General features: G+C 33.6%; 3 protein-coding genes and 1 pseudogene across 3 annotated transcripts; all 4 read right to left on the bottom strand.

The window, feature by feature from the left end:
• Positions 1-1,708: 1,708 nt before the first annotated feature.
• Positions 1,709-2,818, bottom strand: LOC130497772 (FCS-Like Zinc finger 13-like; annotated as a pseudogene).
• Positions 2,819-6,936: 4,118 nt separating this feature from the next.
• LOC130497771 (ethylene-responsive transcription factor ERF018-like) lies at positions 6,937-7,951 on the bottom strand. Its single transcript, XM_056990928.1, has one exon. The coding sequence runs from the start codon at positions 7,776-7,778 to the stop codon at positions 7,179-7,181; it is 600 nt and encodes a 199-aa protein (XP_056846908.1). The 5' UTR covers positions 7,779-7,951; the 3' UTR covers positions 6,937-7,178.
• Positions 7,952-10,605: 2,654 nt separating this feature from the next.
• LOC130498019 (secreted RxLR effector protein 161-like) lies at positions 10,606-11,415 on the bottom strand. The gene has a single exon (XM_056991354.1). The coding sequence runs from the start codon at positions 11,413-11,415 to the stop codon at positions 10,606-10,608; it is 810 nt and encodes a 269-aa protein (XP_056847334.1).
• Positions 11,416-14,395: 2,980 nt separating this feature from the next.
• Positions 14,396-15,430, bottom strand: LOC108815432 (uncharacterized). Its single transcript, XM_056991353.1, has one exon. It carries the CDS (start codon positions 15,428-15,430, stop codon positions 14,396-14,398), a length of 1,035 nt encoding a protein of 344 aa, XP_056847333.1.
• Between the last annotated feature and the right edge of the window lie 263 nt (positions 15,431-15,693).

Genomic DNA, 15,693 nt, shown 5'->3' with positions numbered 1-15,693 from the left:
GCCAGCAGGGTTGATTTGTAGGGACTCATACAGCTGGGATTTCACATCATTTGGAAAGTACAGTGTGAAATCAGGGTACTGGGTTGCTGCAAATTTATTAAAGGAAGAGACTACCCCTGAAGTCCTTCAACCGAGCCTAGACACCATCTTCCAATCTTTGTGGAAAACAAATACATATCCAAAAATCCATCACTTTATATGGAGAGCACTGAGTGACTGTCTATCTGTTGGTGAGAATCTCAGATACAGACATCTAGCAAAGGATGGCTCCTGCCCCCGCTGTGGTGCCAGCAAAGAGACGGCAAATCATGTCCTGTTTAAGTGCCCTTATGCGCGACTCATCTGGGCAATCTCCCCTATACCAGCTCCACCATGAACTGAATGGTCTGACTCAGTCTACACAAACATTTATCGAGTGCTGCAGTGGGCTCTTAACGCTTCAGACGGTAATCCTTACCTAAAGCTAGGACCATGGATCATGTGGAGACTGTGGAAGAGCCGAAATGCTTTCTATTATAGAGGAGAGGATTATGAGCCATCCAGTGTCATTTTAAAGGCGCAAGAAGATCTTGATGAATGGAATAGTCGGGATGATTTGGAAGAAAAGGCAGTGAACACAGTTCCGGAGATGAGAGGAGAGGAAAGATGGACACCACTACCACACGAATGGCTGAAGTGTAACAGCGATGGAGCCTGGGACAAAACGAAGGAGCACAGTGGTGTTGGATGGGTCTTGAGAAATCATCTCGGGGACGTTGTATGGATGGGAGGAAAGAAGCTACCTAGAGGTCGATCCCCAATAGAGGTGGAAGCTGAATCACTACGATGGGCTATCTCAACAATGGTAAGGCTAAACTACACCAAAATCATATTCGAAACTGACTGCAAAGAATTAGTTCAAGCCTTGCAGGAAAGAGATAGTCATCCTAGCATTCATTCCTTTGTTCAAGATATGCATCATCAATTAGCTAAGTTGGGTGAAGTTCAGGTAGCTTTCAGAGGAAAAAAGAGTAATACTGTCGTGGATGGAATAGTAAAAGAGATCCTCTCTTTCGAGAATAATGCCCCTGTGTTGTTTTTTATTATGCCTTCTTGGATTAAATCTTTTGTAGAGGTTGAAAAACCATTTGTGTAAGAATCTTTTGGCTAGAAGTTGAATGAAAGTTTATGTTGAGTTAAAAAAAAAAACTACGGGACCCAGATTCAACAAGTTGCACATCCAAAGGGCCAGATGGATTAATTGCACTATGAATCAGAATGATGAAAAAGTTATTATGTTGTTTCTTCATGTCCTTTTTTTATTAAAAGGTTAGTTTACTTTTGCCATCAACTTGAATCTGACAGACAGGACGCAATATTTATTTTTTTCGAAGATATTTTGATTTTTTAGAATATTACGAAATTTTCATATAAAAGATTGCAATAAGTTATTACTAGTTATAAATTTATAAATTTAATATATAAACATCTTGACTGGTAAATATTTTTTTTATAAATAAACCGTGGGAATTTGTATTTTTGACCAAGTATTCTTTTTTTTATAAATAAACCAAGTAAATAATAATAAGTATTCATTGTATAATTTTTCAGGTCCTCTAGTCACAAAGTTATAGACACTGAGTCTTGTGCAATCATACATTTTTACTTGATTAAAGTATTATGCATACAAGTAATTTGTGAAGATTCGGTAATCTATACATATACTTAATCCAAGAACCAACAAACAATTCTATTGATTTATTTTAATACATATAAACCTTAATCAAAACCAAAAGCAAAGCTTCTATACAAGTTGCTTACAACCTAACCAAAATTTTCGATCTTTTTTCTTTTCTTATTAAAATTTTGAAGGTACTATTGAATAATGACCACTTTTTTTATGTTAATGTACTTCTCTTCGAAAGATTTTGCTCATCCTAAAATATGAATATCCCGGCGGAGTTAGTCTGCTCGCCGGCACAAGGAGAGCTTGAAATGTCGACGTTTCTGGAGACTTGCGATTTACATTTCTCATTTCGTTCGTCCTGCATTATCTGCACTGATCTGCACTCTGCACTGCAGAATCCCATCTCTCCTCTGCACACAACCCAAAAAAAGAAAATTAATTTCAAGAAAAACCACATATTGCAAAAAATATTATAATAATGCGAAGAGAGACACGTACTTGTACATGTATATGTCTTTGCCTTGAAGTCTCTTCTTACACAAGCAACACGCGCTCAGAAACTCTGTCGATTCCCTAAAAGCCTCTCTCTTAATAACCGGTGGTTCAACGGGGTTAACCAACGGTTTATGCTTTCTCCGATCATCATACTCCGACCCATTTTCAAACAGTTCAAACCCATCGTCACTGTAATACACTTTGGTCGGCCCACCAGGGCTCGTCACGTAAGTGTATTCCTCATCCGACAGATCGATCTCGGGGCACCGGAATCTCCCGGAGTAGCAAACCGGATCGTACCGGTTACTTTCCTCCAACGCAGCGACGATACCTAAACCGATACCACCGGAGCTGTACCGTTTCGAGTTAACCGGGAGGGGAATTTCATATCTAACGGACTCCTCGGACTCGCCGAGGAATCTTCCCGTTTGGTAGCAGATCTTCTTCCCGGAACCAACATCTCCGACAACTTTCGGATCATTAGATGAGATCTCTTGCTTAGTGTCATAATCAAGAATCAAGAATCAAGAAAGGCAAGCTTATAGGAAAGAATCTGAATGAAGAGGAGAAATATGGAGAAAGGTAGAGAGACTTTTCTTGAGCTCACTGGTTTCCTTTGAAGTTTGGAATTTTATGTGCGATGATCAATGATTGAAGTAAACAGAACGGCCCACCGTTTATTTATAATCATTATTTTTATTATTGTTTTTGTATTCATTTATCTTGTTTGGTTTCGTGACAAAAAAAAAAAAAATATCTTGTTTGGTTACTTTGATCGACATTATATTATTTGTACACCATTATTGAAATGAGCAGGCTCAGAATTTTATTGAAATGAGCAGGCTCATTATTTTTTTGTCTGTCAGAGTTTTATTTAATTCTAGGAAATGATTCTTTTTATTATTATTTCATTGGTGAGTAAGACACTAGGACCCACTTTTTCATCAAGATTCATATGTCCATTTCTGATATTTATTTTTATTCTTTGGAATCCAAGACTTTTTCTAAGGGAAAAAAAAATTATGTGTTTAATGTACCTGATATGTATATATATATATATATATATATATATATATATATATATTAATGTAAAGTGTTATTGTTCAAACCACTGCATTATATCTCTATAAGACCAATTCATCTGTACTTGAAATGAGTATTTATCAGCACCTAGATTAATATTTTAGATAGTGGTTTTTTATATGGAATCAGATAGTGGTTTTACTTTCTTTGTGAAAGTGATTGTTTTTAATATAATCCGAAATTAGGTGGCAATATGAAAATGATTGTGGAATCTTATCCCCAACTTTCTTTTGTTGTTCCCATAAATCATTTTTTCTGGTTATTATCTCGACTTACATTTGTTTTATCGACCGTTTCTCTTCTTTAGTTAATTAATTCTTGTCCTTGTTTTTTTCTTTAATTATTGATGTTGAAATTGTTTTTTCACTAATCTAAATAATAGTGCTGGGAAGAAAGTATTATTTCATTAGTTTATGCTTGGGACCTGCAAAACACGAGAAGAGAATCACTTTAAAATTGGACCGCACGAAAAGATTGAAGATTTCGGCCCAACTTAATACTCTGGGCCTAATAATAAGATCTGCTCAGAATATCGGTTCGATATAAGATAAGACATATGCCGGACTGGGCATCAATACTCGTTAATTGGCTTATCCTCGTTATTCGTCACTCGATCCGTACTCACCTCGTTTTTTCAAGTATTCGTCGTTGCTAAGTCAAATATCAAGTCATTGAGTTTTGTTATTTGCAAGAATAAGGTAAGTAACAAGTATCACAAAAAAAATTAACGACTTGCCTTAATACTATTCATTACTTGTTTTACGACTGAAAAAATGATAACCAAACTATGAAAACCAAATTCTTAAACTGATATTTCTATGTTGTAAAAAGTAGGCAGTAATTTCATATCTAAATATATGTATTATATTCCTTTTTATTTTTATATTAGGTGTAAATATTTTATTTGAAATAAGTCTCGTGTTTTTATCAACTCGAATAAACAAAACGAAATTTCATAACCTTTTCTCATAGAATATTATCTATCAAGTAATTCTTATTAACTTGAAAATATATCCACATAATTCATAAGTATTTGTAAGTACTAAGTAATTGAACAAAACAAGTAACTTGCAAGTAATATATTTTTGGACAAGTACACGAAATAACAAATACTCGTTTCTGACAAGGCAAGTACAAGTCGAAAAATTTATTACTCGTTTTAGGCAAGGCAAGTATCAAGTATATGTAAAAATGCAAGTACTCGCCTTGTGCCTATGTGCAATGTGCATGGTGGCATTGCGCATGGTGAAATATTTATTAAAAGATTTATGTTTTCATATTGTAAAATGATTTCTGGATACATGTATTCTTGTAATCAAAATATATATAGTATTTATGTTTTTTCAATATAGAATAATTAACAAACTATAAATATTTGGTACACATTGAAAAAGTATAGAAACCCAAATCAAACAATTAAAATGTGATATCACTAGTACTTCTAAAGGAAAACTCAACCGTATATATATTAGGCATAGATAGGTTTTAGGATTTTTTAAAAAATTAAAATAATTAGAACTAGTAATGTAAAAACTATATTTTAGCGTCATACATTGAACCAATATTTATGTAAATTTTCAGTAATTACCACAAACATATTAGACAAATTGTTTTCAATTGTCGAAATTATAAACTTGGTGACAAAATATATTATTATCTTAAATTAAACTTACCATATAGAACTTCTTCAAAATTTTGTACCAAGCTTAAAAATTTGATAGAAACATTAACTTGGTGAAACGTTTCTTATTTATTTGAACAGACAGGTATAAAAAAAATTAATTTAAACTTACAAAAAGAGCTTGATTCTAAAATTGTGATCATGAAAAATTTGGTTCAAAATTTTAGAATTTTTACTTTCTTCTAACAATAATAATACCAGCATTTTACGATTAATCCTCCTTCAGTTGAATTGAAATTAAAAGAACATTTAAGCGACCTCAATTATAGATAATCCGAAGTAAGTAGTTCTTTTTATAATTAAAAATATTGTATTGAAAAATTTAATATTTATATATGACTAAATTGTTTTTATATGTACACAATTTTTGTTTGTTTATATAATCAACTATATGTTGGACTGATATATTTGGATATTTTCTTTTAGTAACTTATCAGTAAATAAAATTTATATATTTTTGATTTTGAAGTTACATTAATTTTAAGAATATTACATTTTTACTTTCTTTTTGACAACATAAGATGAAAAATTAAAATATTAAAAGGATAATTACAAATTGGATTAAGCTTATAAATTGAAGTATAATTTGGTTGTGGACCACATTAAGACAACATAAAATTTTGCAGCCAAATATTATTATACTTAAAGCCCGAATATAGAAAGATGATAGTATTATCTGTTTGCAACCGATACTTTGTATATGATGAAAGTTAGGTTAACGTGATATCCTTGTACATGATTTGAGAAGTGATTTTGTCAAATGTGCTGTCTACAATCACTTTCACAAAAAATATGGATTTATATTTTTGTAAACTTTCCGAATATAGCGATAACTCATACATTACATTTACTATTGATATTTATTTTTAGTAAATTTTTTTAGTATATAGTAATAGCTCATACATCATCATTGAATTAAATATATTCAAATATCACACTACAAATTTTAAATATTATTAGTTTTTTCTAATAATGAAAATTTTATTATTAAACTTTTCAAAAATATCTACCATTTTTATTAAATATATGCAAATATGACATTACAAATGCCAAAATATATATTTTTTTCTTAATAATTATACAATTATTACTAACAGTTTCAAAAATTTCTACAGTTTTTTTGAAATATAATTTTAATCATAAAATCATTATCATTAGTTTCTTATATATCTAAATTTTTTATAAACATTTTTATTTTTAATTTTTGATAGTTATACAATTTTATAACAAATTTTCATTTATTTTATACTGATTGATTTAATATATTTAACTAAAATTAATAGATAGAAAAATTTATTTAAGATTATTAATTTAAATATATACATATATTCTTAAATATAATTTTAAATAAGCAAAATTATTTTTATCTTAATTTTATTTTTAATAAAACTATAATATTAAAAAAATACATTTAAAATATAATTTAAATTTTTAAAATTCCTTATTACACATTGTAGGAAAACACCTAGCATATTATTAACTACTTTCAAAGGTCATTCTTAACATTTTTCTAGACTACGAATAACAATTAGTCAGGTGCCAAAACTTTTTCTTAATTTTCAATATAAATTTCATAATTTAATTTCTATAGAATTTTGTTTCAAGTAAAAATATTTAATATATAAGTTTGTTTGGTAATTACAAAATAACTTAATTTCTGTATTGCTTTTTATATAAATTTATGTAGGGCATGAAGACATGAGAACCGAACAATATTCTTCTTCTCTTTTTTCTTGATTAACAAAAGATTAACAAAACAATTTTGAATAGGTGTGTTTCTATGCTATAAATTTTCCTAGCAATTTGATTTTATAATTACTAATTTTTCAATTGATTCTTATGGTATCTTGTAAGCCAAATTGACATTTTAATTAAGTGATTCTTAAGCAAAACTCTTTTTTAATTAATACAAACTTAAAATTACAAATTTTTAAATGTTTATGTATTAATATGTAGGGGATATCATAATATCCAAATGATATTCTTCAGAAAATTAAAAAAAATCAAGAAATTGACAGAATGAACAATGATTTGTTATTTATCCAAAGATTTTAATTAATGACAAAAAAATGAAAAAATAGGAATGATATGAAGAATGATCATCCACGTCATCATATTACAGAATCCGAAACGAATCAAGTTTCCGGGTTGTCGGAGCTCCGTCTTACAAAAAAAAAAATCTCCAGATTACTCCACCATATCCCCGAAGAAACCACAACTCGCTCTTTACGATTTTTTTCTGTCTTTGGATATTTAAAAGTCCCAAAGAAACAAAGACCCATCAAAAATCTCTTCTCCTCCGTAGTCTTCAATGGGTGAAATCTCAGTAAACCGATCACCAGAGAAGCCGTCGGAGAAGTCATCAAACCCTGGAAACATCTCGAAATCAGTAGGAATCATATCTAGGAAGAACGACATATCGCAATCCAGCGTTGTCGCCGACGACGTAGCTACTTCAGACACGACGGAAGTTGAAGGAGACTCCGGTCGGATTTCCGACAAACCCGATTCTTCTCCCCGGACACTAATAGTATCGTCCTGAGCGTTGGCGAACCGAACAGCAGCTTCTCGGATCTCCGGAGCCGTCAACGACCTTCCTCCGGAGATCGACGGTGGATTATCGGGGAAATTGAAATCTGAATCGCAGCCGCGGAGACAAAACTGAGCGGCGTCGAAGGCACGCGCCGCCTTCTCGGGAGTGTCGTAGGAGCCTAACCAGATGCGTTCTCTGCTGTGTGGAAGTCTGATCTCCGACACCCATTTTCCCCATTTCCTCTTCCTCACGCCTCTGTACTTTGACTGCGTCGACGAGTTTCGATTCTCTTCCTCCTCCTTCATCGCCTTCTTCGCCATTGGAAATAACAAAGAAGAAAAGACAAGCACACACCCGGTTCGGTTCGGTTCGGTTAGATTTGGTTTTGATTTCGATTCGACTCTGTTCCGTTTCGAGATCTCTAGTTTATTTTTGTTAGTCTGATTTGATTCGAATTTGCGGCTGTGTGGGGTTTTATAGACGATGGACTTGAGGAGTGAAGTGGGAAGTGGAGGTAAGAGATCAACGCTGACTGGCGCGTGAAGAAGGAGTACATGGCGGATTATAAGTGGATCACGCGGGAACTCTGAGACTGTTGTTGGTCTATTCTGTTCCTTGTTTTCCACGTGATTTTATCCCACTTTGTCTTTTTGCATTATCTGATGACTACTATTTTCTCTATTTGTTTTTAGACACGTTGTTTTCTTTAACCTTAACCTTTTCGTATTAAAATCAAATGGGAAATTAGGAGAAGAATGGCAAAGAGCTACATCGAGAGTAAAAATGAAGTGATAAGAATAGCCCTGTTCACGAAGAAGACGCTGCGTTACAAAACAAGGCAAAACAAAACACTAATGAAAGAGAGAAAATGATCGTCTAAAGAAAATGATAGCCGCTGTTAAATCTGGTGATCCAAAGTAAGTCATACCAGAACTTTTAAGTGATCGCTGCGACCAATTCCAGCTAATATATATTCAACTACACTTTAGATATCGTTGCTGACGCTAGTTTCAGCGTCTATTCAAAGAACAAGGCTATTAAACATGATGCTATAATCGTTGATGCTGGCTTCATTTAAAAAACAAATGAGTAACCCGGTAGTGATTATTCTACCGGTTGACCTTGTGAAGCTCTTGGAAGGAGCAGGACTTGAGTTGTAATTAACATTCCTAATCATGGAAAGGACCGTTGGAACAGATTTGGGACAAGAGAACAAGCAAGCTGATCAATAGATGTAAAGTCAAGTTTTCCAAAGTCGAACAGAAAGGTTAGATGGTCTGGAACTTGATATAAGGACTAGACTTTGCATAGAAAAAATGACTGCCTTGATTCAGATTATAAGAAATGATTGTGAATAAGGTATGAAGAAAGAATAATCGGACATGCATTAGATGTATAGTCTAGGTCGGGAAACATACCAAAAGACTTATACGAAAAGAATATACCGTGGTGACCAGTAGCAGAGCTAGACATCCATTTCATAAGGGTCATAATTAATTTGTTATAACTAAAAGGGTCATATCTGAGTTTTGAACTTGAGACATGGATGTCAAAAAAGAGAAATTCTGACCAGTTTACCACAGCAAACACAATGTTTTCAAGCCTAATAATCTAATTTTATATATTTCATATGGGTCAATTGACCACCCTCAGTACAATGTGGCTCCGCCACTGGTGGTGACGATGCTGGACGAGCTGGAGTAGCTGAGCTATCAGCTGAACTCAATAAACCAGCTAAACATTAGATGCACACTCACTGATCAGCTTACACTATCTAGACTAGTAACTGAGTTAGCTGTTGAGAAAAAAAATCTAACAAAATTCTACTACATATTTCAAATATTTTTTAGTTAATGCATTATTAATTTCATAAATAATATTATTATGTTATTATAAAGTAATTTTAAATAATAAATTAATTTTAAATAAAATTTGAATATAAAAATAAAATATAATTCTATGCTATTTTTATAAATTTTATAATTATATTATATATAATATTAAAATAGAAGATTAAAGGAAATTAACATATGTACGGTTCAAAAACTTCCTTTACTATATACATGATAAAAAATCATTTGGTATACATATGGTAATAAGTTAACGGCTCAAAAATTTCAAAATTGTAGACACTAGTATAAATGAAACTAGAATAGTACACGCATTGAAATGCGGGTTATGTTTTCTTTTTCAAAATCATAAAATAAATTATTTTAATTCAACATCAGTCATTTTTTTACAAAATTTTTTACAAAATAAATAAAAATCAATTATCTAAATTTATAAATTGGCAAGCCATTTTATGTGTAAATATGTCGAGTTTATATTTTAATTATGTTGAATATAAATTCACAGTTCTATATAAATAGATATTTGAATTTTTAAAATATATGTTTAAAATCTGTTTGTTTTGATATATAAAAATATTATCTTATTTGAATTGAGAAAATCTAGGATAATGAATAAGAATCTAAACAGTTATATATTAGCTTTTTTTGATTGGATATTCTTCTTTATTAATTTTAATCGAACCGTTATAATTTTTCTAGTAGTCCAAATACCTATCGATCAAAAATGACTCTATTTTAATATAGTAGATGAAATAAAATTTAGTAGAACAATTTTATCAGAATATTTTTAAATTATAATACTCATATCTAAAATATAACTATAAATAGTGGTACCAAAGAAAATAGAAAAGTAAAATTTTCTCTGTAAGTATTCTAGTATTAGATAAAAATTAAGTTCAATATTAAATTACGTTTTAAGATATTTTAATATATTTTTAACATCAGAAATTAAGTACAAATAGATTTGTCATTTCTGTTATAAATTAACAAACGGATTAATGTGTTGTAACTAAGGGAAAAGCTTGTGTTATTCCTTGACGTGAAGCGTCAAATATATACATGTTCTCATAGTTATCTTAATAAGGAGATAAACACCAATATAATGAGATAATAACAAAGATATATGTCGATCATATATTCTCGGATCACAACATTCTCCCTTGATCGACACTTCCGGTTCAGGGTTCATTCATGCTTTTGATGTTGCCTCATTAAAACTTTTCCAGGAAAACCCAGTGGGACAAAACCGTGGATAAGGAAAAAGAGTACAACACATGAACTCCCCCTGATGAATGCATCACCGAAGATCCTTCAGTCGACGCATGCCTATCTGGTGCACGAGCTTCTTGAACACTGATGTAGCTAAGGACTTGGTGAAGAGATCGGCTGAATTCTCACTTGAACTGACTTGTAACACTTGGACCTCTCTTGCCTTCTGGAGCTCGTGGGTAAAGAAGAACTTTGGAAGAATGTGTTTCGTACAATCTCCTTTGATGTATCCATCTTTAAGCTGAGCAATGCAGGCTGTGTTATCTTCGTATAGGATGGTAGGTGGATCCTTTCCTTTGGTTATACCACAAGTGGTACTGATGTGTTGTGTCATGGATATCAACCATACACTCTCTCGACTAGCCTCATGCATCGCCAATATTTCTGCATGATTTGAGGATGTAGCCGCCATGGTCTGCTTCATGGATCGCCATGATATTGCTGTCCCTCCATATGTAAAAACATATCCAGTCTGAGATCTACCAAAATGTGGATCAGATAGGTAACCTGCATCAGCAAAACCAACTAAACCTTCTTTAGATTGGTTAGTAAACATAAGACCCAAATCCTTCGTTCCTTGTAGATAACGAAGTACATGTTTTATCCCATTCCAGTGCCTTTGGGTCGGACATGAGCTGAACCTAGATAGTAAGTTCACAGCAAAACTAATGTTTGGTCGTGTATGGCCAGCTAAATACATCAGAACTCCTATGGCACTGAGATATGGCACCTCTGGACCAAGGATCTCTTCATTGTCCCTCTTTGGACCAAATGGATCCGTGTCCGGACCAAGGCTTCTCACAACCATAGGACTGTTTAATGGGTGAGATTTGTCCATATTAAATTTCTTGAGTATCTTTTCTGTATATGTTTCTTGATGCACAAGGATTCCATCTTTTACATACTCAAATTGTAAACCCAAACAAAACTTTGTTTTCCCGAGATCTTTCATCTCGAATTCTTTCTTGAGATATTCAACAGTTTGGGAAATTTCTCCAGATGTTCCTAGGATATTTAAATCATCTACATATACTGCAATGATTACAAAACCCTTATTGAACTTCTTTATGAAAATACATGGGCAGACCTGGTCATTTTTGTATCCTTCTTTCAGGAGATACTCAGATAGTCTATTATACCACATTCGACATGATTGCTTTAATCCATAAAGAGACTTGTTCAATTTGATACAATGTTGTTCTCGAGAACTCTCTTCGTTTTTCATTTCAATACCATCTGAAATTTTCATGTATATCTCATTATACAGTGGACCATACAAGTAGGCAGTTACAACATCCATTAACCGCATATCTAGACCTTCTCTTATAGCCAGACTTATTAAAAATCTCAAGGTCGTAGCATCCACCACAGGGGAATAAGTTTCCTCATAATCTATTCCTGGTCTTTGTGAGAATCCTTGTGCAACAAGTCGTGCTTTGTATCTCACAACTTCACCTTTCTCATTTCTTTTTCTCACAAAAACCCATTTGTATCCCACTGGTTTTATATCATGGGGCGTCCGGATGATCAGTCCAAATACACCTCTCTTTTTCAATGATTCTAACTCCACATTAATGGCTTCTTTCCATTTTAACCAATCTGGTCGTTGCATGTATTCATATATAGATGTGGGTTCTAGATCCTCATTATCCATCAATTCAAGTGCTACATTGTATGCAAATATATCATCCATGTCGACATGTTTTCTGTTCCATTTCCTTCCAGACATGACATAATTTATTGAGATCTCATTATTGTCAGGAACCTCAGTACCTTGATCCTTGGCGTCCCAAGTTTCTTTTGATGGTACATGAGTTCCCTTTTCCATGTCTAGGGTTTCAAAGGATTCGGATTTCTTTGCACCTTTTCTTTTCCGAACTTCTTTGTCTTTGGAACCTGATGGTCTACCACATTTTAACTGTGGTTTAGACGTAGTAGCAGCTCGATTATGTCCCTCATGGACATCAAGTCTTATTGGTGCATTGGCAGTTAGTATATATGACTTGGTTACTCTATTTGGGTCAGCAAAGGAATCTGGCAATTTATTAGCTAGCTCTTGCAAATGTATTATTTTCTGGACTTCTAGATCACAATCTCTAGTCCGAGGATCCTGCCATGTTAAGGATGTTTGATTCTATTTTATATCTTTTCCAGCTTACCAAAATATCCCCCTAATGCTGGATACTTAGATTCATCAAAATGACTATCCGCAAACCTGGCCTTAAACAAATCACCAGTTGTTGGCTCTACGTATTTAATAATAGTGGGGGAATCGTATCCAACATATACTCCCATCCTCCTTTGAGGTCCCATCTTTGTTCTCTGTGGTGGTGCTATAGGCACTTGGACTGCACATCCAAAAACTCTTAGATGGGAAATATCTGGCTCATGACCCGTAATTAGTTGGGATGGCGAGTATTTATGCTCACTTGATGGCATGAGTCTAATTAACTCGGCTGCATGTAGCACAGCATGTCCCCAAGCTGATATTGGGAGTTTGGTATTCATTAAGAGTGGTCGGGCAATCCATTGAATTCTTTTAATAAAAGATTCAGCCAGACCGTTCTGAGTATGGACATGTGCTACAGAATGTTCCGCACTTACCCCCATGGACATACAGTAGTCATTAAAAGCTTGGGAAGTGAATTCACTAGCATTGTCAAGACGTATAGTCTTTAAAGGAAAATCTGGAAAGTGTGCTCTAAGTCTTATAATCTGAGCCAGCAACCTCGCAAGTGCTAGATTACGAATTGATAAGAGACAAACGTGTGACCATCTTGTAGATGCATCAATTAAGACCATAAAATATCTGAAAGTCCCACAGGGTGGGTGTATCGGTCCACAAATATCAACTTGTATTCTTTCCAGAAAATTTATCATTTCCTTATTCACTTTGGCTGGTGATGGCCTAGTGATTAATTTTCTTGTGAACATGCTTCACATGTGAGGTATTTTGGGATAACTCTTTTATTTTTCCAATTGTGGCCATTTGAATTTGTTATGATTTTCCTCATCATCACTGATCCGGGGTGACCCAGCCTGTCATGCCAAAGAGTGAACTCTTCTTTGAGTTCTTGTTCATCACGGCATTAGCCTCAACCAGACTAGTCTTAACATAGTAAAGTCCAGTCCCACATGCTGGTATAGTCTCAAGGGCTCTTTTATTGCCTTGGGTGATATTATAAATCTGAAGAAATTCTTTATTTCCTTCACCCTTGGTTTCAATATGAAAACCATTAAGTCTTATGTTTTTGAAACTTAACAAGCTCCTATTAGAGCTAGGTGAGTACAATGCATCATCTATCTCTAGATGTGTACCATTAGGCAATAAAATGCATGCTTGGCCGCAGCCTTCGATTAGATTAGCTGTGCCAGCTATGGTTGTGATGTCGGCTGTTTTATTAATCAGATTTATGAAGTATCGTTTGTCTCTCAGGATGGTATGGCTGGTACCACTGTCTACCACAAAAGAGTCCATTCCACTTTTCATTCTTCAAAAGACAATACATATAATTAATAATAATTTTTATGTATGGTGTATATATATATTTTTTTCGTATATACTTTTATATATTTATAATTTTGAAGAATAATTGTCTGGTATATAATCGATAATATATATATATATATATATATATATATATATATATATATATATATTTTATGTATGTATGTTTTTTTAGGCGTATGAATATATATAATAAATAAAAAAAATTTATTAATGCATGATATAATGTTTAACACCAAAAACCAAACATAGAAAAATAAGAAAACACCAAAACGGGGGAAAATAAAAAAAACTACGGAATTTTAATTCCTTATTTCAGAATGTCTGAAGTCTGAAACTCTATCTCGGTATCTTGGTTTGATCCTTCCTTTTTGTTCTGGACATATTCTGTGTCCTCTTCGTCATCATCTCCTTCATATCCTGAGTCTCGAACCATATGAGCTTCCGGTTTCTCTGTTAGACTTTTGATATAAAGTTCACATAGGTGCTTAGGAGTACGGTAGTTCTTTGCCCAATGGTTTCCCATACCACAACGATGGCACATATCAGTTTTGATCTGAGGTTTAAACGACACACTACGGCCACGACCATGACCACGGCTGAAGCCTGGTGTGTTCCCGCGACCACGTCCTCGCCTGTGTGCGTTAAACATGTCACCTCGTCCCCTTCCTCTACCACGGAATGAGCCGGGTTGGTTATTGTGGTGGACAAGGTTACTCTCTTTCTTTTGCTCTATAGCAAGTTTAGAGATGTCGGGTAATGGAGCCGTTCCCGGAGGCCTCATCTCACTGTTTTTTATTAACAGTTCATTATTGGCTTCAGCCAACAAGAGACATTCGATCAACTCAGTGTATGTGGTGAACTTTCTTTCTCTGTATTGTTGTTGCAATACCATTTTACTGGAATGCATCGTAGAGAAAGTCTTATTAAGCATCTCGAGCTCAGTAACTTTTTCACCACATAATTCCATCATGGAAACAATTTTAAACAGGACAGAGTTGTACTCGTCTACTGTTTTATAGTCCTGGAACCTCAAGTGTTTCCAGTCATATTGAGCCCTTGGAAGCATCACCGTTTTCTGGTGGTCATAACGTCGCTGTAAAGCGTTCCAAAGGTCCAATGGATTTTCCATGGTTCTGTACTGAGTTTTCAAACTCTCTTGGAGATGATGGCGTATTATATAAATAGCACTGTATCGATCTTTATCACTGGACTTATTGTCACTAATGATCGTATCACCAAGTCCTTTTGATCGTAGCATGATCCTTGCATCAAGTGTCCAATCAAGGTAATTTTCACCATTGCTTTTCAAAGCAGAGAAGTCAAGATTTGCCAATTTAGACATCTGAAAAATTTATTTCCCCCATTAGATATAATAATCATACGATAACATATATAAAATTTTACAAAAAAACGAGTTATGCATGATAACAATATGCATGATCAAACGAGCTATGCATGGTCAAAACTAAAAAAATAGAGCAATATATGATGCATGCGATAACAGAGCAATGCAAACAATATACGAACTATGCATGATCATTAATTAGCCGAGTTGAAAAAAAAATTAACAGAGCAATATGTATATATATATATATATATGAGCAT

This window comes from Raphanus sativus, chromosome 7, assembly GCF_000801105.2.
Source record: "Raphanus sativus cultivar WK10039 chromosome 7, ASM80110v3, whole genome shotgun sequence".
NCBI classification, from domain to species: Eukaryota; Viridiplantae; Streptophyta; class Magnoliopsida; order Brassicales; family Brassicaceae; genus Raphanus; species Raphanus sativus.
This window is presented reverse-complemented; position numbering and strand designations above follow the sequence as displayed.